This window comes from Dicentrarchus labrax, unplaced genomic scaffold (genome assembly GCF_905237075.1).
Source record: "Dicentrarchus labrax unplaced genomic scaffold, dlabrax2021, whole genome shotgun sequence".
Lineage (NCBI taxonomy): Eukaryota > Metazoa > Chordata > Actinopteri > Moronidae > Dicentrarchus > Dicentrarchus labrax.
The window spans coordinates 20,382,053-20,405,639 of NW_026136712.1; the positions used below are offsets into that span (position 1 = coordinate 20,382,053).

The following is a 23,587-nucleotide window of genomic DNA, read 5'->3' on the forward strand; positions in this document are numbered from 1 at the left end:
CCAGGAGAAAATGAAAGCTGATTGTGCTTCACAAGGTGATGGCCCGGGGCTTTCGCCGGAAGCAGGGGGAGCAGAGGAAAAGGAAGCCGGAGGGGGGAGGTGGGGGTGGGGTGGACACGCCTGGCTGGCCGTGGCGTCCGTGGTGTCGCTCACACTGAGGCCCTCTCGCCACCCGTGTCAACACTGATGACTTCAGCGTGTGCCCTTATGAGCTCACCTTGCTAGGAGAGACACAGGAAGTGGGATTAGAGCAGTGGCAGTGTCAAGGGGGATAACTGTGTCATACCTGCACTGGGGGGCTTTCATCTATTAATGTACGTGTGTGTGTGTGTGTGTGTGTGTGTGTGTGTGTGTGTGTGTGTGTGTGTGTGTGTGGTCACCCATGCAGCTGCTGATACCCCAGGGTTATCTCTTTCAACTGTGTTTATGAAGCTGATTCTCTGTCCAGGCTGGCTGACCTGTGACGGCCAAACATGCTACTAAAAGGTCTTAAAGAGCAGAGAGCGCTGCTGCGTGACAGCCACACTTTCTGTTTCATCTAGACGTGGACCAAATCATGTGGGATTGGTTAGTTACTGTATGACAGCACAAAAAAACGTTTGTGAAAGTTAATTTTGCATATTTGACTGGGAATGAAACCCTACCTGATTCTTTCGGAGGTGTTCTGTGTGCCACAACTGCACACCAAGCAAACTAAGCCTACACTGTGCCAAACTGTTTGAATTTACAACACTAAGACACAAATATAGACACTTTTAACAGCAGACAGTTAAGGTTAGGGTTAGAAAACATACATGTGGGATTAATAACACTGATGAAGGCTGTATTAGATGAGCTTTCCTGACATGTCTTACTGGGACACTTCATGGAATAGAGGCATCGTTAACGTTATTATATGTTACTGTACTTTTCCTGCTTTGACAAGTCAAAATGTCTGCCGTGAAAAGGGTCTATTCTTGGCCTGATACAGGCCTGTGCTAGGAGTCAGAGCATTTCAAGCCTTAAAGGAAAATTCTGGTATTTTTTCAACCCGGGTCTTCTTCTCATATCTGTTACGACTGCGGTCATCCAGCTACTGCAGCAACTCCACTGTTCAGGGAAACAGGTCCCGACCTCTCATAAAGAAACTCCATTATTTAAAGGAACATATGTCATTGATTTTTCTGTATAGAAGCATGTTATTTTATTGTAGTATTGCATTAACACTATAGGCTATCTACATGAGGGTGCATAAAGTCTTTAAGTTGGTCATCATTAACAAATAAAAGAAGGCAAGAAATGTGTAAAGAGTTAATTGGATTTCATCTTGTTACAAATTAATTTTAGAAAAGTTTGAGGTTTATTTCCTAAAAAGATATTTATAATTAACATTTATGTTATTTTGGATTAATTTGATGACATAATAACAACTATAGCTTAATAAAGACATTAACGGACTTTTTTGTTAAGCCTTTCATGAATCAAATGGAAAATGAAAATAAAATGGTGTTGATGATCCAACCTGTCAACTGTCTATTACAAACACGTGAAAAACTGCTTTATTTCAGTGGAAATCTCTCAAAACACCCTGCGACATGGAAAATGTGACGATGTTTTGATTTATTTTGTGACTTAATAAGAACAAATCGTTATTTTGTCATCGAACAAGTTTTAACTTCAGAAAAAAAGGTGTCAAACAATGTTTTTTTTAGGACGGACTATAAGACAAAGAGGAGTCATTTAGCGGGGGAAAAACAGTCGTAATTAATAAATCTTCTTAAAAATTACATTTAAAGAATCATCTGATCGGAAATATATTAAATTATAGCGCAATGTTCAATTTATAGTTAAATTACGAGGTGAATTTACTGTACAAAACACAAAATATTTGAATTATTGATGCTTTGTCAAAATTAAAGAACTATAGTTAAATCATTGGCCTAATTAATGAGGGGATTCAAGCAATTGATTTGTCTTTAGTTTTAATTCCCTCTTCTTGCAGCTCACTTCACTAACTCATCATAAAAAAACATCTGGCTATAAAAACAGAATATCATAATAACATTAATTATTCATGTGAGCAGATCATACTTTAACGAAAATGCGCAAAAAATATTCCCACTGGAGAGTTTGTGGCATTTAATTGTAAATGTATAGTTTGTTGCTTTTATTTATGTTTATGTTTTTTTTAAAATGCACTGTAATGTGTATATTTTTATATTTTAGTCTTTAGTCCTTCTAAAGCAATCATAGTCCTTTTTTTTTTTTTGCAGAGGGCAGCGTGTGTAATTTGTGTTACTCTCTGATGAGGGGATGGCTCCTCTCATATCCGGAGCCTATCACGTCCTGCCTCTGCATCAGACACACCTCCACAATATGACCACTTTACAAAATGTATATATCATAGGTTAGAAAACTGAGCATGTGTTTGAGTCACTTGTAGCGACTCCACGCGTCAAAAAAGACAAGACAATCACCCACTCGGGCAAAAAAAAAGTTTATATATAAATAGTCTAATGAGTCCGTGTGAGGTTTTAAATTATAGGCTGTGAGCGACCGAGACGAGTATTGTAAAGTTTGTGGCATGTCAGTGCGCTGTGAGTAATAAGTGAGGATAACAATCCAGACTGTGCTGTTTTGTGATTTTTTATTTTTTTTTTTTATTGTACATGCTCTTACTCAACTGGACGCTGGAGTGGAGCCTTATGACATTACGCACAGACCGGGAGCGGGGCTGCAAATGGGCGGCATAGGTGGCAACCTCTACCTCAGCATGTTGAATGGGACTGAAACGCAAACTTTCGGAAAGAACACCGACATCAGCAGTCACCTCCACCGCGGCGGCAAGGATCTAGCCGAGTTTAAAATGGGGATTCAGGACGCGAGGTTTTACTACCCAGACTCTGTTCAAAGCGGGCAGGACCCTCTGGCTCTGCCGTACCACTCGGACCAGGCGATGGGAGGGTACGGAGCGCAGCCCGGCAGGTTTTACGCACAGACCCTCAGCAGTTGCCCGTACGGCGGCGTGCGGTCGCCTCCAAGAAGTGGAGCCGGGCAGGGTTACATCCCGACGGCAGGAGACGGGTTTCCTGCAGGCAGTAAAGACTTGTACTCTCCTGCTCCGGAGAATTACCCTGCGAGCTTTCAGCACGGCTACCAGCGGCCGCCTCTCTACCCTTTACCTGGGCTACAGGTGTGCGGGAAGACTCAGGCTCTGCTCAATAACTACCCGCTATGGGCCAAGTTCCACAAGTTCCAAACCGAGATGATAATCACCAAACAGGGGAGGTAAGACTGACAAGTCCAACGACTCTCTCTTATTTTTTCCACACTAATAAAATCTGATGGAGCCGGTTGCTTGTATTTGTGCTCAGATTTTAGCCGAGAAGAAGTGAAAGAATTTGCAAATTACCCACCGCTCTTCTTTGGTTTTACACACTTTCTCATTTCTCACTACCAGTCTTCCTTTAATGGTGGGCAGATAACCACTACATCACACTAACTTCCTATAATTTAACATAAAAGACAGTTGTTGTTTTTTCTCTCCTGAGTAAATAAATAACACCTTGCAGCCTTGTCATGCTGCCTTTTAGTGTTATCACCGATTGGAGGCCAGAGTTTACCGTCTTGTAGCTCCTGTTTACTACACACATCACATCACTGGTCAGGTGACAGAGGTGTTCGCAGCGTTGAGTCTTTTTGGAGAAAGATGAGAATGACCTCTGAACTCCATGTTTACCATAAGTCGATTTATCACTTCGCTGCTTTCGTGCAAATCCGAGCAGAGCTGAGTCATAATTAGAGCCTGAAGTATGAAGCATGAGTGGATAATCTATTATCTATAATCTGAAATGCATCTCAAGGATGGTGCTGTAGAATAAACAACACTTGATTCAAGGAGCATCTTTATAAGAGCTATTCTCTCAGTCGTGTGATTTAGTAAAAATAAATCAATGAAATAAATAAATAAATCTAAATTTGCTTTAGGCAGAAGAAAAAATATAAGTTGCATGTAGAGTTGCTGGAATACATTTTGACACCTCTGCTTGACCTCTAATGTCACCTCATTATAACTTCTTACTTCTAGGAGGCAGTGCCAGATAAATCCTGTTATTCTCTGCAAAGAAAAATGTGGAAAACAAACTCTTCCCTCCTGCGATTGTAATTATTAAAAGGCTCAAAATCAGATCAGTAACAAATCAAATCCTTTAAGAAGTTATCTTATCTCTGCTCAGACAGAGATTACTTTTTTTTTTAACGGAGAGGTGATAAAGTGAGAAACTTTTTTGATAAATAAACCTCAGCGCGATATCTCGAGTAGGCGGCTGCAGAAACTAAAAGAGTGAAATTGAGATTTTAAAAAAAAGAACATAACGCGTTTCTGCGGCTCCTGACCTGAGAGAGGGTTGTTGGTGGTGGTGGTGGGGGGGGGGGGGGGGGACATGGTGCTGCCGGGCCCCTCTGATGGGTCACCGAGCATTAAGATGCAGCCACGTCGATGAGGATTAATTCACTAATATGCGCCGGTTTTGTTTGACAGAAGGTTTGAGGCCATAGGTTTCTCATGGCTCGGATCTGTGCACACCAGACAAGTGCGCTGTCACATAATAAGACACTGATATTTCCACTGACTCCACTCTGTCAGCTTAAACACATTTTCTTATTAAAAGTGACTTGAAATTAAATTCGATTTTTTTTCTTAAACTCACTTTTGTTGTTGTTTTGACACATTTTTGGTGTTTTTCTGGCTTTTGAAAGCAGGAAGATTCACAGTTTTGTAGGTGATGGATTTTAAGTTGCTAGCTGCAATTTACAGTCTTGTAAATTATTCCCCTTTGACCTGCATGGTTTCTTTACTTTCTGGTTGACTGCTGTAAGTACACCTGCTGTCAGAACTATTCTGAGTGCAGGTTTTTGAAGTCAGAAAATAATCTTTGAAGTAGTTTCTTGAGATGATTTCTTGTAAACTTTTTCTTTTTTCCTAATACAAAAAAATGCAAAATGCTGTGTTTCCATACTTCACCTTATACTGCATTATATGGATTATTTAGAGATTATTAAAGGACATTTATTAGACATTTTATAGTATGTGGATTTTGTGAAAACATTAAGAAAGCAGAGCCAATTTCAGATATTGTGTGTGTGTGTGTGTGTGTGTGTGTGTGTGTGTGTGTGTGTGTGTGTGTGTGTGTTCCTTCTGTCATTTGACAATACCAATCCTGGCAGATTCCCCTCTAGAAACCCACACTGTGGTCAGTAGCTATTATCTATCAGGTCATGTAATTAAAATACCTATTATATATAGTTTTAATTTAAAACACATTGTTTAAACTGCAGCAAAAGAAAAGGAAACACTCAAACACACACACACAAACACACACACACACACACACACACACACACACACACACACACACACACACACACTTGCTAGATTTTTCTGCACAAAAGTGTAAATATGACCCGCAATAACAAAAAACGGTCGGTGGAATGAGCACGGAGGTGTTATCCTTCCACATGAGACTAAAAGCAATTTTTCATGTTGTGCAAAACCACAAACCTCATGTTACGAAAATTTCAAATCCTGGCAATTGAAAATGTTCTCACCCTGGTATCTTAACCCCCCCCCAGTATCTAGCACAGTAAGTTATGAAGAGTCCAAATAAACACAGACTTTATAAAAAAAACTCCTGCAAGATTCTGGAGGTGTCGAGCTGAGGAACCCAAAAAAAAAATAGGATGGTTTTTCAATATCAGAGGCGATAGCCTTCTTAAATTTTCATCTCGGCTTCTGGCTCCCACAATAATTTTGCTGTGATTTCATAAAGAAGTCTGCGGGTCTGCAATGTTAATCAAAACCCTGGTATCTATAAGAGAAAGGGTGAAAGAAACTCTAGAGAAAAGTATAGAGAAGGGTCAAACACCACTGAGTCTTCAGATGGCCACGCTGAGAAGGTGAGGCACCTTTGAAGTTCAGGAAGTAAAAGACTAGATTCTCTTTTTTTTTTCTACTTTCTTCAGCCTGCACTAGACGCCCGGTGTACAGCCTGACAGATCTCTCAGAAGTTTGGCTCATGTACCACACCTGGGCTTTGAAAATCTAGAGACATTTTCATGGGTTGTAGCAAAGGGAGGGGAGGGGGGGCGAATTCATCTGCACTTCTCATGAGCTAAATTCAGACCACCACACTGGTTGATAACATTTCAGGCCCTGCTCATCCTGTGTCTGCATTAAGGCAGAGTTCATCGAGTCTGCACGCAGTGGAGAGTCGAGGTTCGACATAAACATAGCGTAGTTTTCTGTCATCCAAATGAATCAAGACAAAAAAAGCAGTAAGATGCAAAACAATGGGTTTTTCTGATATAGTTAAAAAAGAATCAGGTGACTAAAAGCGAAAAGAGAAAGTGAAGCTTTTTTTTTCCTCCTTCATTTGTTTGACCAATGTCTTGATCCTACACCTGGGTGAGTTTAGATATGAGTCAAGAGAACAAACCTTTCCCTACCTTGGTTTCCAAGAAGCACAATCATTTAAAGGGAGTTTTTTCTTATGGAAATAACAACTGAATATTAATTGATTTAATATAAATACACATTTAGAATTAATCGTATATCATCAACCTGAAATGTGCCTGTACTCGAAGCATCAAAGATTTATAAACAATGGATAAGTCACAATTAATGCTAATGAATGTCTGATTGACCGTACAGTACAGTACAGTGTGTGTTCTGAGAAGGAGAATAAGAGTGACTAACATACAAACATCTTTCAGGGAAATAATGCAGATCTAAACTTCAGAGGAATCATGCTCATGTGCTCTCTCTGCTCCACTGACTCCAAACTGTAACATGTATCAATCTGTGGTCCGGTAGTTTTTTAGGGAGGAAATAATCCTTTGATTTATTTTACTCCCAAGAATGGTTGCTACTTATTACAAAGTGCCGCTATGAGTAGCTGAAGATTGAGTTAGCAGAAAAGCATCTAACCATAACATCATAATACCATTTAAGTTTCTACATTTGCTACATTTGTAAAAAGGTGGCAACTTCTACAACATATATTATCACTTTTATTATATTTATTAGTACATAATTATAAGAATGTAGTATTTGTAAATGCACTGCAGCTTCTAAGTTAAGTCCTACAAAGTAGGAGTAAGTAAACTCTACATTTATACTCAGTGAATAATCAAGTTTCTTTCCAAAGTAGTAGGAAATGATCACTTCACATCACCAAGGAAATTCGAGTGGGTGCCCTCTCGGTCGTGCCTGGCTGCAGACATTTTCAGTACAATGCCATACAGCAAAAACCTCATTAATCACGTCAAAGAACCAATTTGACAATTACATTTCTTATCACAAACACTGCAAGATGTTTGGGGATGAATGTTTGGAAGTGTATTAATTCTCTTGCTCTCTTTCTGAAAGCAGAAGTGGGACTATTTCAAGGTTTTAACAGTATGACTTGTCACTTCCTGTTCAGCTGTTTATGTGTGCATATGCAGCTTTTCGCAGAAACATCAAGTGCCAATATTTTCAGATAGCTAAACAAGTGCTTCCTCTTACTGAGTAAATATCCTCTTCTAATAACTGAGTGGTGAAGTCCACCACGTTTTGAGCCACAGGCCAAACCCCGCTGCTTTCAATGTCGTTATTCTTTGGGGTTAATAAAAACTCAAGGCCGAGAGAACTAAATAAATACACTACTAATTTGTCGTGTGATTTACTAGATACCGAATATGAAGCCTGTTTCTTCACATATGAGGTTATTTATTTACCTTTTGTCAACAAATTCCATGAAAAGACCAAAAAAAAAAAAAAGAATTGATCATAGAGCTCCATTGTTGCCATTAAAAACACATCAGTGAGCCACACTCTTGCACTGGCTGACACAATCCTTTATTTAAATGAGCACACACACGCACTGTAGTTTATTTTGACTCAATCCCACAAACACCTGCTGTCCGGAAATACCCACTACTAGACAAACAAATGTGTATTAAACCGCTGAAAATAGTCCCCAACAAATGAACTGTTATCTCCTGTTTTAATAACAGAACTACAAAACTACAGTGCCCAGCTTTTACTCAGGCTTTTTTTAAAGATATAACAATATATTTGCAACATATTTTTAAAGATTTACATCTCGATTATAAAACAAATGACCTTGAGGTGACACAGGCAGTGCAGGGAAGTATCGAGAGAGGGAAAAAAAATAGCTTTATCATTTATTATATGACATGCTGCACTAAAATATTGAAATTTCAACACGTCTAGTCACTGAATTCCTCTGCAATAAGTCAGAAGCAGGAGTGCCTGTGTTAAAGAGTGCTTGTGTCCGGCAGCAGCTGTAGACTGGCATGTTTTCGTCACAGATGATCAAGCGTACGCACGGTGACAAAAACTGGACCTGAACTCCTGTCCGGATGAATCAGTTGGTGCACTCATGTAGAAAAGTCCTCTCCCTGGTGAATATCCAGTTCCTTTTCTCTTCTCAAGCCTCTGCCTTGCATCCCCAGGACAAACCCTCCACCCCTCCCTCCCTTCACTCCACCCTCTGCTCTTTCCTTTTCCCTTTCTCTAACCTCCGTTTCCCCCCCGCGGTTTCCCCTCCCGCGCCCTCTGTCTACCCAACCCCCACCCCTTTCTTCATCTCTCCCCAACATCCACACAGTTTATTTTGATTTTTTTAAATGTCACCACCAGCAGTACTGTCTCTGTATTACTGGTTCACCACACTCATCTGTTTCTATGGTATTTTGTCAGAAGAAAAAATACAGTTATGAGTATTCATGTGCGTATACACCTGGATCAGGCTGAGGGAGCACCAGCCGTTTGTCATTACTGTCAAGTTTCCAGTGAATCAGACTGGCACACTGGCAGGTTGGTTAGGGAGTCTGTATGGTAACTGTAGAGCTGCAGGTTTGATTCCCCTGGTGTCCAAGCAAGTGCATGTATCACTGCACAGCAAATGCATTTTCTAAAATGCAACAAAAGCTGTTTTATTTGTGGCAGAAAGATAAAAAATGTGTCAAACTGTAGTCAAAAATCAGCATAACCACTGTACGCTCCATTACCACACCGCCACCACACTGCCCATACATGCACACTAACGTGTTTTGTGTTTTTCAGCTTTTCTCGGTGAACTCTGTACAAAAAGCATGACTGCCGCCTCCTCATGAAAATACCCCTCTGTGTTGTGTTTTCTATGGTTTCCCCCTCTTGCCAAGTTCTGATTTCCTATAAAAGGCTCTAGTATAAGTGAATCGACAATATCACTGGGGCAACTACTCATCTACTTTCTAGATTACTCTCACACAGTGTAGGTGGGTTGATCCATTCATATGCTGAACAGCACAGTTTCTGTTTTCACTTGTATTAGACTCTGCAGTGGAAGAAGAGACCTATCACCTGTTCTTTGCAAGCCACTAAAGAGCTGCTGCCATGATTTTGTTTCACAGAGAACTATGATTGATTGTTAAACTGGACTCACCATGTAGCCAGAAAGACCCAACTGGGACCGCTCATGGCAGGGTTTTGTCTTACCACTGAAGGGTAAAAAGAGTGTGTGACTGTACGTGTGTGTGCTCAGTCCACAAGCATAAAACGCCGTCATTTAAAGACACAATCCAGCATATATGTTTAACGTTTTTTTTACATAAATTCTTGAAAAGTCTGACTTGTGGAGCTTCTTTAGGAGAATGCGCAATACACATTCAAAGAAATCATGCAAAGTTCAAACATATGGTAACATTTCTTCAATTCAAACCAAAGATATAGTGGTAAAGATGAGTGTTTTTAAAATATTGCAGCATTAATATCTTGGTGCATTTAGGTCGTGTCAGGCTGGGTATTGTGTGTCGTGGCTATATCTTTTAAAACAGGAGTAAACAGATTTGTTTGGGACTATTTCCAGCAGCGGATTAATCCACATTTGGTGCATTAGTGAGTATTTGGAGCAGCAGGATGGTGCGTGTGTGACTGAGTCTGAATAAACTACAAGTGTGTGTGTTCATGGTAATGAAGGAACATGTCATGTGTAACAGTGTGGCTCACTGTTGTATTTTTAATAGTGTTTGGGACAACAATGGAGCTCTATGGCACAGAGGAAGAAGATCCCAGGCTTTGGATACACACACAATACTTGTTAGTCACTGTTAGTTTTGTTCTTGTCGTGGGATTTGTTAACATTAAAAAAAATAAAAAAAATTACCTGCATCATCCTTCAAATGTTGTCTAAACACATCAGCAGTAAAGGAGCATTACCCTAAATAAAGTAGTCAAGAATTGGCAAACTTTTTATTTAAATCAGGAAGTAAATAAAAGAAGAATCTGTTCCAACAATCAATACCAACTTTCTATACGTGACAGTTTTTGATACTACGGACGTACTTCAGTCGGCACAGAGGTTTGATACTCAGACTCACCATGTGCTCTCGTTAAGAAATAAAGAATGAACCGTTTATAATACCAGGTATCCTGACTTATTCATGACTTCATTTTGTTAGAGAAATATATTTTTAATTGGCCCTTTGTGCTGTTTAAACATGAAGACAGATCGAGGCAACACACACAATGACAGAGCCCTCCAGGTTAGCCTGCTAACAGATCGCATCGGCTCTTTACACACCTCACTTGCTTTTACACCACTAAATGGCCGAACTGCTTCAGGGAGGACACACTGAATTTAAATGAGATAAATTTCCATCCGGACGAGACGAGATAGTAGAGTTTTTTGTAGTTTACTTTAACGGCAGCGCTGACATGTTGACCACAGTGGTCTTTTGTGGACACACTTTATAAGTTTCAGACTGAATTATAAGTTTAGCTCTTGTTTTTGACCCAGAGCGTTGTCAACTATAATGTAATTATAGCTGTGATCAAACACTGTAGACTTTAGATCTTATCTATTTGTTCCACCCACACCAAAACGTTTTAGAAAAGAAAGAAGAAGGCGTTTCTGAAAAGGAAGTTTTTCTTCTTTTTTGTGTACAGTCTTTGCACACTTATAATGACTAATTTAAGCCATGCACTCTATAAAAACAGCAAACACTTTCATACTACTAATCTCTTTAAAATTCATTTGCCCTGAAACAAAAAACATTTTTAGGCAAGGCCCTCATTCGGTTCCCTTTAACAACATCCTTTTATTCAACTTGAATTTGAAAACATGGGGCTGTGCTGCAGACGGTACTCCAGGCAGGACGTCTAATTTGAAATAGCACTCACTTTTCACATTGAACAAATCAAAGGGATGGAGGGCATCGTCATTACAAATGCTCCATAGCCTCAGGTGCTGTTAGCCAGTGTAAAACAGCTGGGCCAAATGCCAAACATGTTGCCCTCATTTATTAACACCAACTACACACTGCTGACCTCATATAGACCCAGACTGCCGTGCAGATGCATATACAAGAGCATAGACTGAGTTAAGTGAATGAATCAGTCCTCATCCAGTCGGTCATTTATTGGCCTTTAGAAACCGTGGAGGGTTTTTTTATTTATAGAATAAGTTCTGTGACAAATTAAGCTACAGCTAGGAGACAGTAAGTCTAGCTTAGCATAGCAGAGAGAAACAGCTACCCTGGTTCTGGCTGAGCACACGTGCAGTAACCCCCCCCCCCACACACACACACACACACACACACACAACCACCACTTGTTCACACTTCAGTTTTTGTGGTGATTAAACAAACAAGATATAACATGCTGCTATCATGGGATGGTAATGTCAGTCAGTCGACCACTTCGGTCCAGACAACTCAGTAACTATTGGATTTTATATAAACATTCATGCTCCAGAACATTAAATCATACTGACTTTGGTGATCCTGTGACTCTAGCTCCTCCAAGAGGTTGACATTTTTAGTTTTCACTAGTTTATAATCACCCGAAAATAAGAATTGTTGTGTTTTCGCTACCTTAGAATATCTACAGGTCGCCTTCCCTGGAGGCTTTAAGTACTAAAGCAAATGTTTGCATGCTAACATGCAACACAGATATGAACATGATAAAAACCTGCCAAACATCTGCATGTTTCACTGTGAGCATTTCAGCATACCGATGTTAGCATTTAGCTCAAAGCACCACTGTGCCAAAGTACAACCTCACAGAGCTGCTGGTAGACTCTGTGTCTTGTTTACCTTTGTACAAAGCCAGATCACTTCTGCTTCCAGTCTTTATTCAGAGCTAAGCTAACTGGTTTCTAGCTGTAGCTTCATGTTCACTGTACAGACATAATCACACACATTCTTCTCATCTTGTTTCCAAAATGTCAAACTACTGCAAGATGATGCATAAAGAAAAACCATGCAAACAAGGTGACAAATATGAGTCACGATTGTAAAAATTCACGTGATGACGTGTTTACTGTTGCTTTGCTCTGTATATTGTAACATGGGAACTTCTCTGCAGGATTATTTATCCTGAGACAGTAAGTGCATCTCTGTCAACATTACATGCACTCTGGATGTTTAGTTTATACATGAAGATGTCACTGTGGACTGTCAGAAGTGTCTGTCTGTCATATATGTGGTGTGTGCATTTGGTGTCCGTGTCTTATATTTGTGTGCGTCTCCTGCTCTTGGTTTGACCGTCCCTGGGCCGTGGCGCCCGGGGACGCCCTGACCTCCTGATCACCTCGTCTCACTGAAGCCCTCTGTGATCCAAATAAGTTCATCATGTAAAGCTCCAGCAATCAGGAACAGCTTCTGGGGCATCTTTTATTAACATCAGCATTAAATATTCACATACACTCGTCCCTCTCAACCTCTCATGCATTACTCCTACTCTTGATTCTTCTTCTGGTGAAGCAGAGGCAAACAGGAAGAGGTCACAAGGTCCTAATGGGAATCACCTCCCTGCCTTAGTTCCACACACTATTGCCCTGAAAGAGCACTGATGGATTCTTTCTTATAAATGTATTCTTTGTGCGTACTTTTCTTACAAATATACCATTTGACACTATAGATTGCTTTGGCTTTGCATAATTTGTTAGTGCACTCTGGATTTCTTTCATCATTGCTTGTCTTTCAAGGCAGAAGTCTGCAGTCCCTATGTTCATCAATAATACTTCATGCCAGTAGAAGATACTGCACAATCTCAGTAGGTCAAATCCTCCTGGAAGTAGTCGTACATGCATTTTATATCCACTTTGAGCATTTGTTATTTTTCTGCTGGCACTTGTCAAGAGAAATTTTGTCCAGATATATTCACATTTTTTTATTTTGTTCATTTAAACCAAAGTTTAACAACTGCCAACTTTAATTGTATTTTTTTGACACAAACATTAATCTAAAAATGTCAAGGCATGCAAATGTCAGCTATAAGATCCAAAAATAAAGATATATGTTCACAGTGATTAATCTCGTCTTTCCCTGTGTGTTTATCCAGGAGGATGTTCCCCTTCCTGAGCTTCAACATCAGTGTTCTGGATCCGTCTGCCCACTATAACGTCTACGTGGACGTGGTCCTGGCTGATCAGCACCACTGGAGGTACCAGGGCGGCAAGTGGGTCCAGTGTGGGAAAGCGGAGGGTAACATGCCAGGTATATTTCACATCATGCCACATAATGAAACACAAAGAAATGTCTTTTTATGTGGTTGCCGTCTTTATGATTGGAAACATTTCCACTATCAGAGAATTCAAATACATTTAAACATTACTAAAGTGAGAGTGTGAAATTACCTTAAAGTATTAAACTAAACTAAATGTAACCATATTGTTTATATAAAGATAAGAGGGCAGATACATGTTTACTCAAGTACTGTACTTAAGTACTTGTACTAAACTTGAGTTATTCCATTTTTATGCTACATTACATGTTCGAGTAAAATTATAATACTTTTACTTGTACTTTTTACTGCACTACATTTTATTTAAATATGATCAACACATTAATTATTTACTTTTATAGATAAATCCACTCAGCAGTATAGTTAAAACTAGTTCCACCTTTACCAGCTGCAACATTAAAATGATTAGCACATTCATGCATCAGTAATTAGATCCAATAATATCATATACTGTTTACTGGTTTTGAAATGGGCCATCCTGCATGATGGGTTCTTTTACTTGTTCATAATTTAAGTGTATTTAGAAAAATGAAATGCATAACTGGTGACACAGTACTTTTTCTACACCTGAAAAGTATCTCCTACTCACCGACAGCAGGTCTTTCTTTTGTCCTTTTGGTGTCCCTTGACATGCATGCAGTTTGCAGTTTACTAACATCATATTACTTGAATTTAATTCTGATTGTTTTTCGGCCACCCGTCCCTGCAGTTTGGAGCCGTATATGTGCAAAGTTGCGCAAATTATTTCTCAATCTTTTACAGGAAACTTCACCCAAATTGTAACGTGTTGTTAAATCTGACACTTACCTGCAGCAGAAACCATAAATGAGGGATAAATGCATGCTCACATTTCTTTTTGGGGCTTCCAACAACAACTTCTGACACAAAATACGTGATCGTATGAACTCTGGTTAATCAATTAGCTGGAAGGTTTAGCTCAGTGCATGCAACATGGACGATTTTGAGGAAGTGGTTTATTTAGCAATATTGTAGCAAACCTACATGCATACAGTAGGGAAACCAAGAGTGCATCATGATGCACAAGTAGCCTGAGAGGTTTCTGTGGACATTTTGATGTTGCTTTTGCTGTTGTTGAAATCAGCAGCCTCATTCTGCAGGTGGTGAGAACAAAACAGAAATGATTCAGTTTGATTGGGTAGGAAGTTTAATGAAAAAGCTTAAGAAGGTGTCACCTGCTTTATTAGCTTGATCAAACACAATATTTATATTTGTTTTAGGTTTGTTTAAACTTTTACATTTTTGTTATTTTATATAATTTTTTATGTTTTCAAATTTCAAAGGAGCCAAATATATTGCACAAATATACAGAAAAATGGGAAAGGAGGAATTAATTATGCACGTGGGTGTAAAATAAGAAGGTGGGGATCTATTATTATCAGAAAATGTAGGGCATGTAAGTATGAGAGTGTAGGATGTGGCATTACAGGACTCCACCTCTTTAAAAAGTCTTTTGTTATCTGCTTCATCTCATAAGGTTGACTTTGGTTGATGGTGTATGATGAAGAATCAGCTTTCAGCTAGAACTAGACTGATAAATCAGTATTAGCTTATTGGTATACCGACTGGTATCCCTGTGTTTGTCAATTAGTAACAAAGACTTGCAGTACAGAAATTTCGAAATAGTTTCAACTGCAGTTTCAACCACCACATGGCTGCTGTCCTATGAAAACCACATTATCTCCAATTTTGGTGATTTGGGTTTTTTTAGCTACACTGAACTGTACTTTACGAGTTGGATACTCCTATTTCTTGAACTAAATAAGCCATTTATAAACCAATTCTATTGCCAGTAATCATTATTTTTGCACCGTTTTGATTGTTTTATTATTTTTGAATCCCCTTACACTATCTAATATCTAAAAAAATGTAAATAGTTGATTTTATTTATTCATTTCCATTATATTTACAGAGCACTTTGATGGATTACATCATAACTGGTCACCAAATGCACCCTTCCCTTCATATACTGTTATATATCAGTGTTATATTCAACCACTCACTTTTATCTACAAGGAGTTGTTTGGATTGATGGACAGAAATATTGGATTTACATTGGATTTGACATTTCTATCTTTATTTCCAGTTTGCTGTCCTTAAAAGAACATGAATTTGGTTCTCACTTCTGTTCCCATCCCTGTCTTGTACTCCATTTCTTCCTGTTCACACCTCAGTAAAAAAACAATAGCAACTCAACCAATATGACATTTTGTGTGTGATTGATGATAGTCTAACCACAATTATATAAATGAGAGAAACTGCAAGGTGTTGTCACACATGTGCCAGGTGTTGTGGAAAGGTGACTGCTGATGTGCTACAGTTGTGGAAATTGTGGTGACAACTTTGCTCAATTAGATTTAATATTGCACTTATGTGGTGTGCTCACAGAAGGTTAGCAGGTCATTGTGGTAACACTGTGAAAAATCAGGGTGCTGAGATTGTATCCTGCAATAAGAATGCATCAAATATAAGTCATTAAAACAATATTGTCCCCATTAGCAGAAAATAGTGACCAAGCATATGTTTCCAGGTAAAATATGATGGAAAATTATTATATGCAGTAGCTTCTCACCCTCCCACATATATTTTTTTTAAATATCAGCAGCCAGTAACATCAACAATATCTATAGCTGTCGATGCTGCTTGCACTGTGAAGAGACAGCTGCAAAAAAAAAAGTTTTTATTGCAATAAATGTAGGAAAAGGGGCAGTTAAAAGCTAGCTCCTTATCTCTCTTTTTCACCAAAACATTTGATAAACATGTGTTAATATCAACACCAAATTCATCCAACTGCACTCTGATTGCATCTATAACATCCAAATAAACACGCAGGTTTGCAGATATGCCTGATGTTAGATTTATGCTTCTTAAAGTGACCAAAATTGTAAACAACATGTTGCTCATGGTGTGATTTTGTACTTACAGGCAACAGGATGTACATGCATCCCGACTCCCCAAACACAGGAGCTCACTGGATGAGACAAGAAGTGTCTTTCAGCAAACTCAAGCTCACCAACAACAAGGGGAGCACCAATAACGTGGCACAGGTACTGTTCCTTTTCCTGTTCTCTGTCTAAAACGTCCATGTGTGCATGTCTGCATATGTGTTTTAAGATTATTTATTAAGCTTTAAGAACATCTCCAGGTTCAATCCATCCAAAGACCTTTATTCTCTCTCTCATCTGTCATATTTCCTGTGTGGTTCTCTCCAGATGATCGTGCTCCAGTCGCTCCATAAGTACCAGCCTCGTCTTCACATCGTGGAGGTTAAAGAGGACGGCACTGAGGATCCCTTCCTTTCATCCAAAACTCAGACGTTCATCTTCCCGGAGACTCAGTTCATCGCTGTCACTGCTTATCAGAACGCTGATGTAAGTCACATCAATCACAGGAGGAATGAAATGATAAATATGGCATCAAGTGTCAATTATGGTCAACCTCAGCTCTGTTTTCTTATTTTTAATCAAATCTTACTGAGAAGAAATTATAAATTATGTGTTGAAGTCCGTATTTTTCTCACATTTTGGACTAAAAAGTAGGGATCTGTTACTTTATTTGATTTCATTTAAACGCTTATTTAGTGTAACCTTTGCACAATGAGGCCCAGCACCATAACAACACCTCTTATGACAGCATCTTAATGAGGTCTAGAGTTCAATGATTCATGTCAGAGCCATGTTTCATATAAAAAGCCTTGGTTAATGCATGCGTGCATCTAAGATTCACACGCACTAATTTACATTCCCACTGTAAGTGTAAGCACAGCATTACGATACAGTAGTTAAGTTCAACTAAGAGTCACCTGACCTCAGCTGAACTGAGTACTGTGGCTCAGTCCTCCCCACTATGTGCCGTATATAGTAGATCTTTAACAGCTGTTCAAATACATTGTGTTAGAGTTACTGTATTCCATAGCAAGATACACTCTCCCTGTTTGTATGTTTATTCCATCCCTATATATGTGTGTGTGTGTGTGTGTGTGTGTGTGTGTGTGTGTGTGTGTGTGTGTGTGTGTGTGTGTGTGTGTGTGTGTTGCCAACTTTCTGTTTCAAAATTCTTTCCAACAAGAGCAGAAATTGCATATTATCCTCATTAATTATTAGTCAGTGGCCTCCTCTCTTTCTGCTCTCTTGTTTCTCTTGGTGGTTGCTCACTCCTTCTCTTTTTCCTATGCCTACATTCTCTCATTGCCCTCCTCCTATTCCTTACACAGATCACTCAGCTGAAAATAGACCATAACCCCTTCGCTAAAGGTTTCCGCGACAATTACGACACGTAAGTAATCTATTAAAAAAATATATGTTTGTAAAGAGAGAACAACTGTAAATCTGTTTTTTAGGGAGACAGCACTTGCACAGTCTTCACTTGCATTGGCTGACCATGAAATGCGAGACTGAATCATTGCTGGTACTTATATGTGCTGGTATGTGCTCATATATTGTAATAGATGCAATTACTGGCTGCTCGAGCATGCTGCAGTGAAAGGGTGTGAGGGGCTGTGAGATGTTTGATAGATAGTTTGAGGTTTGGGCAGGAAATAACACCTTCTTTTTTTTTCTCTTCTCACACTCTCTTCTCTTCCCCTCCTCCTTCCTCCTGCCTAGGCTGTACGCTCCTCCCGACTCTGATCGCCTCACCCCCTCCCCCACAGAGAGCCAGCAGCTGCTGCCAGGGAGCTGCTACCCCCAAGGCTACCTCCCAGAGCAGTACATGAGCCCCCTGCCCCAGAGCCGCTTCTACGGCCGCGAGCCTATCGGTATGGGCCAGCAGCACAAGGACCCGTCCTCCAGCCCTGGTCCCCACAGCCGCTGGTACCTTCCCCCTCAGCAGGGCGTGGCCCCCAACCGGCTTGACTTCACTTCCTCCTATGAGGGTGACTTCTCCGGAAACGGCTTCTACAAGCCCTTCCCATTGCAGACATCCGCTCACCATGCCCTCAGCTACTACCCAGACCATCCCTTTGCATCTACTAGCGTGTCTGTATCAGGAGCCACCTCAGCGGGCTGGACCACCAGCCGACCCACCCCTCAGTACCTCAGCCACCCGAGTAAGCCTGGCCCCAGTCTGGGCTGGTTTAGACCCATGTCGTCCTCTTCGTCCTCATCATCTTCTTCCACGTCACCTGGCAACCCCAGGCTGCACCCTCCCTCGCTCCTAGAGCCTCTGCAGCCGCCCCTGCTGCAGGACAAACCCAAAGACACTGTGGAGGTGGCGGGAGACGACCCCTGGCTCGAACCTCCCTCTGTGAAATCAGCGGCCTCGGCTGACTCAGGCCTGTATGAGGGCGGCGTGGGGGACAACAAGAAGAGGAGGGTGTCGCCTTACACATCTAGCACGGAAAACTCCCCGCCTCCGCGCAGTGGTGAGGTCTGCGAGAAGGACAGCAACAGTGATGCAGACTACTATGGCTATTACACCCACTGAAGACCTCACACATCGCCACAGCGTCTCCCGGCGTCTTCCCACACGGCCCACATGGACACGGTCCAGCCAGGTGGAACAGTCTCCGTTTTTGCTGCAGCCTCATCTACTGTCACGTCAGTCCACACAGTCCATAAAGTCTCCTCTCAAAGTGTCAACTGATTACAGGAGGAACTTTCAAGGTTACTGTCAAAGTTAGTGTTGAACAGAAGTGGATGTGACTGGGACAGTGCCCTAGAGTCACATAAACACCAAACAGACAAAGAGACCTGTGACTTAAGCCTTTGAAACATCTGGAGATTTGGGGGGGGAAAAAATGATCTGCATATCTGCTTGCTGACAGACGCCTGCAGGGATTGTCTGTTCTTACTGCATCAAACACTCTCTCTGTCTCTTTGGCTCTGTCTTGTCTCCGTCTTCGTCTCTTCCTTCTCACCCTCAGCCATTCACACTTAGTCTCACAATATGCTCACGTTCATTTCCCCTGATAATTCTGAGAAGAAATTACATTTCACACACCGCATTCTCACCAATCCGGGCCAATACATTTAGTGTAGCTCCCACTGGTGGCGGCAGAGGAGCATTGCAGGCTGTCTGAGTGCGGAGGCCAGAGTGAAGTAATGTCAGGAGGTTAAGATGGCTTAGCAAGCACATGTTCTGGAGTAATCTAACTAAACCCAGCTAGGACAACCTTTTCTGTTTGTGTGTTTGAGTAAAACAGCAACCACAGCAGAAATAGAAAGTCCTTACAGCTGTAGACAACATATCTCACTGTCGTAAAGAGAGATTGATGGAATTAACACAGAAAAGCTTTCAGTCATGTTACTAAGAATTTTGATATGAGATTACAATTTGCACTTGTAGGGTAAAGCCACATCATCAAATCTTTATATGTTTGCAATGTAGTGTGATTAGATCTTTGCACTACATGACTAAAATACAGAGTTAACATGTAGGTTAATTTGATAAAAATTGAAATGTTTTTTGGTCTCTGATGATCCACACATATTCATAACCTCACTAACACTTAACTAAAGTACTAAAACAGAATTGTATGATTTGAGACACAACGATTAGACAAAAAAAAACTTTAGACTAGTTTTAGTAATTTTTTCAGCATTTCACATGTGAGGATTTGTTGCCTTTATTTGTTATACATGTTAGTAAAATGAATATGCAACATTTGATCATCAGCAGATTAATCCATAATCAAAATTCTCAACATTTCCAGCCTCTAGTGGCCCTCTTCAGTGGATGGAGTTTAGTTGTCATGGCGATGACGTGGTTGTTATCAGGTGACCTAACAGTGTGGAACTTGGTCATACATGGGGTGAGATGCTGTCTTTGTTCAAAGATGGCTTCTGGTATCAAGATGTGAATCTTTCTCCGACTGCACACTGACTCCTGGTCGATGACCTTTGACCTCTCCACAGCAGAGTTAGTGTTGGAAAGAACCAGTTTGTGCAACGTGCTGTCCGACCTCGTCAGAAATGGAAAACTGTTCACACACACTGAAAGGTGATCGTCGTAAAGAGGGAAAAGAAAGGTTTAAATATAAGAATAAGGGCACACGTTTTTAAACAGTTTTTCCTGGAACACTCAAAGTGTTCATATGAAAAGTGACAACAACAAAAAAAAAGTTGTGACAAGATTTTAAAAAAAGAAGAGAGCGCTAGAGAGAGATCACAGCTGGGTAATCACAGTGTGCGGTGGGTGTGAATGTCAGGTTGTCGGTTTTAGGAAAGTTGCAGAATCTGTCAGACGCCCCCCCCCCCCCTTCATCCACCACTGGAAATGTGTGGGGGTTTTCCAAAGTTGTTCGACCATCCGACATGCAGTTCTGATAAAGCAGAGGTGAGACCAAGTCATAGTAAGCCTTTGCACTCTGGTCCGAAGTCCTAAAGTTTGAGTTTTAAGTCCTAAACAAGCCATAATTTGTTCTGTAACACACATTGCAATTTTTAAAAATTTTTGTCAAGTTTAAAGTCAGCAAATTTGTGTTTAGAGTCCAAGTCATGTGACTCGTACTTGAGATGTCACCCGTTGATAAATATGGGGATATTCAGTATGTGTCTTGAAGTGGATGCAGAGCAATGTGTGTTAAAAACATTCATTAGTCACACCAGTTTGTCACTGGAAAATGCTGTTTAAGATAAAGCTCATCTCCTCCTACTGCGTTGGCTTTCAGGAAATTTAAAGACGTGAATAAGTGATATAAATTATTTGTACACTTTAGCACCAGACGTGAACAAGGTCAGCTGGAAACCACCTGCTTTGATAGAGTGAAAAAGGCCTCATTATAATGAAGGCCCAGCCCCTTGCTACAATCAGTCGATGTGAAAACGCTCCTGTCACCACACACAAATAAAGCCTGCGATCAATACCAGCATCGATAACGACGTAACTGGAAAACAGTATTGGCAGAGGGAAGAGTGACAGCTTAAAACATGTTGACCACATTACAGTATTCAGATTAGACTACATTCAATGAAAGTCAATTTCCCACTGTGGCTTTAGCTCTGCAACATCTTAATCTTGTTTGATTCAATTACAGAAAAGACGTATGGGACTCCCTAATTCTGCATCCTTCTTTTGCTGTGGGCTCTGCAGGTTTTCCCAAACACTTCCCGTACAGTAGCAGCAGAGCAACTGACAACAGACGTGTACAAAGTGGGTCATTCAGAGCGGCTACACACGCACCTGCAGGTAAAAACAGACGAGGCACTGTCACGATAAACAGGAAGCACAAAGTGACCAGACAGACACAGAATTTCCCCCCTAGTCTTCGGGCCTATCATGTTGTGACAGTGGTTGACAGAGGCCCGGCTCCCGGCCTGGTGACAGAAATGAAGAGTGAGGCTGCAGTCGGCGCTGATCAGAGGTCTGCTCCTCATTCCTCACCAGGTGTGCTAATGGCCTCAGACAACCCTGGGGGCGACAGACAGGCTCAGTGCAGTGCAGGGTCACTTAAGTCTTTTCTGAGGGAGAGATAAAATTACTTACATTTTTTAATTTTATTTTATAAATTTGTACTCTCAAAGAGGCCAAAATGAGCTGATGAAAACAGCACCAGCTCTCTATACTGTATATACTAATGTATATTTACTATGCTATGAGTTTTAAGCTATTAAAGTGCAAATAACAAGACGTCATTGATATTGATGAGGAGACTGCTGTCATCTAAAGCGAAGAGACCGTTAGCGTAGCTTAGCATAAAGACTTGAAGCAGGGGGAAATGGCTAGCCAAGCTTGTGAACAAATACTCCTGCACATAAAACTTCATAAAAGCACAAATTGTTGTTTTTACACTTCAGTTTTTGTACAGATTCAACAAACAGGATATAATGTGTTAATTTATGAGCTTTGAGGTGCTGGTAAGCAGGTTTTGACGCCCTTGGACAGAGCCAGGGCTACGGCCCTGTTTGCCTTATTAAGGTTTCACATGTCGACACAAAATTGAAGCTCTTTTATGAGCTAATTGGATTTTATACAAGCGCTGAACTTAAAGACAATCACAAACATGATGCATATAAATGTAAAATCTCTTTTTTTCAGCACTTGACAAAATGGTCTTAATGATGTTGATGCAAAGGGACAAACTGTCTAACAGCTCAGTCCTTTACCTGAACATTTAAATAATAAAGTGTTAATGAAGTGTTAATTTTATGCAGAATGGATATATCGTATGGTTAACTGATGAAAAAAGTATGTATGTTGCTCGTGTAACATTTCCAAAAGATGTATTATTTAATGTTCACTTTGACATCTGTCAGAGGAAAAAGAGTTATGATTCTTAATGTACCTTAATGAAGGTGTACAATGGACAATTCTGGTTTCAAGTGCAATTACTAGATGGTAAATCAGTTTATAATTAATGATGGCATTGCAAAAACAATGATGACAAAGTTTTATGTGGCCTGTGGACGATGTCAGTTATTTATTTTATGTGCTGTGGTTTGTTACGTGGTCCGCTCAGTGATCCTGCGCCTGCATGGGGGCAAAGATCTCACGTTAAACAGCAGCAGAAAAATGATTTCAGACACCTCAGGAACGACCCCTGCTGGATATCTCAGCCATTGCAATCAGCCAATCCCTGATGTTAAACCTCTAATACCTCCATTTCCCATGAGTCTGTGTTTCCCTTGAATGCACATTTCCCCTCAGTAAGAGAATAAGAGTGTTGGGAGAACTGTTATTTCCAGAGATTTCACTGTATGATATAGAAAATAGAGGAGTGAAGAAGGGAGACCAGACAAGGTCAAGCAACAAGCATGTTATTTTTTGCGTGTGATCCATGTGCACTGTTTATGTCGAAGGAGCGGCAACAGCTCCTTTGGACTCTTTCATTAAGAGCTTATAAATTGCAATTCATAAACAAATGAGAGATGAAGATTTCTGAAGGGGGGAAAACTGTTATTTATTAAAGGTGGCATAATTGTGTATTGTATTGTTGTTTTTTTATTCATGAAATTAAAGCTTACAAATGATTAAATCTGGCCGTTTTGATGTGTTCCTTTTATTTAATGTAGCTATTGATCTGAAATATTAGACACGTTTATCTGCAGTCAAGTGCAGTTACAATAAACTAAATGATAC

The 23,587-nt window shown here is 40.3% G+C and overlaps 1 protein-coding gene across 1 annotated transcript; it reads left to right on the forward strand.

The window, feature by feature from the left end:
* The first annotated feature begins 748 nt into the window (after positions 1-748).
* On the forward strand, positions 749-23,487 carry tbx21 (T-box transcription factor 21). Its single transcript, XM_051418266.1, has 6 exons — positions 749-3,267; positions 13,370-13,524; positions 16,496-16,617; positions 16,783-16,941; positions 17,784-17,845; positions 18,175-23,487. Exons 1-6 carry the CDS (start codon positions 2,720-2,722, stop codon positions 18,992-18,994), a joined length of 1,866 nt encoding a protein of 621 aa, XP_051274226.1. The 5' UTR covers positions 749-2,719; the 3' UTR covers positions 18,995-23,487.
* The last annotated feature ends 100 nt before the right edge of the window (positions 23,488-23,587 follow it).

Excerpts from the sequence above, each read along its gene's own strand:
- tbx21 (XM_051418266.1), top strand. The coding sequence starts at position 2,720 with ATGGGCGGCATAGGTGGCAACCTCTACCTCAGCATGTTGAATGGGACT. Across the intron at positions 16,942-17,783 it reads CTGCTTATCAGAACGCTGAT|ATCACTCAGCTGAAAATAGA; the intron begins GTAAGTCACATC and ends TTCCTTACACAG. Across the intron at positions 17,846-18,174 it reads TTCCGCGACAATTACGACAC|GCTGTACGCTCCTCCCGACT; the intron begins GTAAGTAATCTA and ends CCTCCTGCCTAG.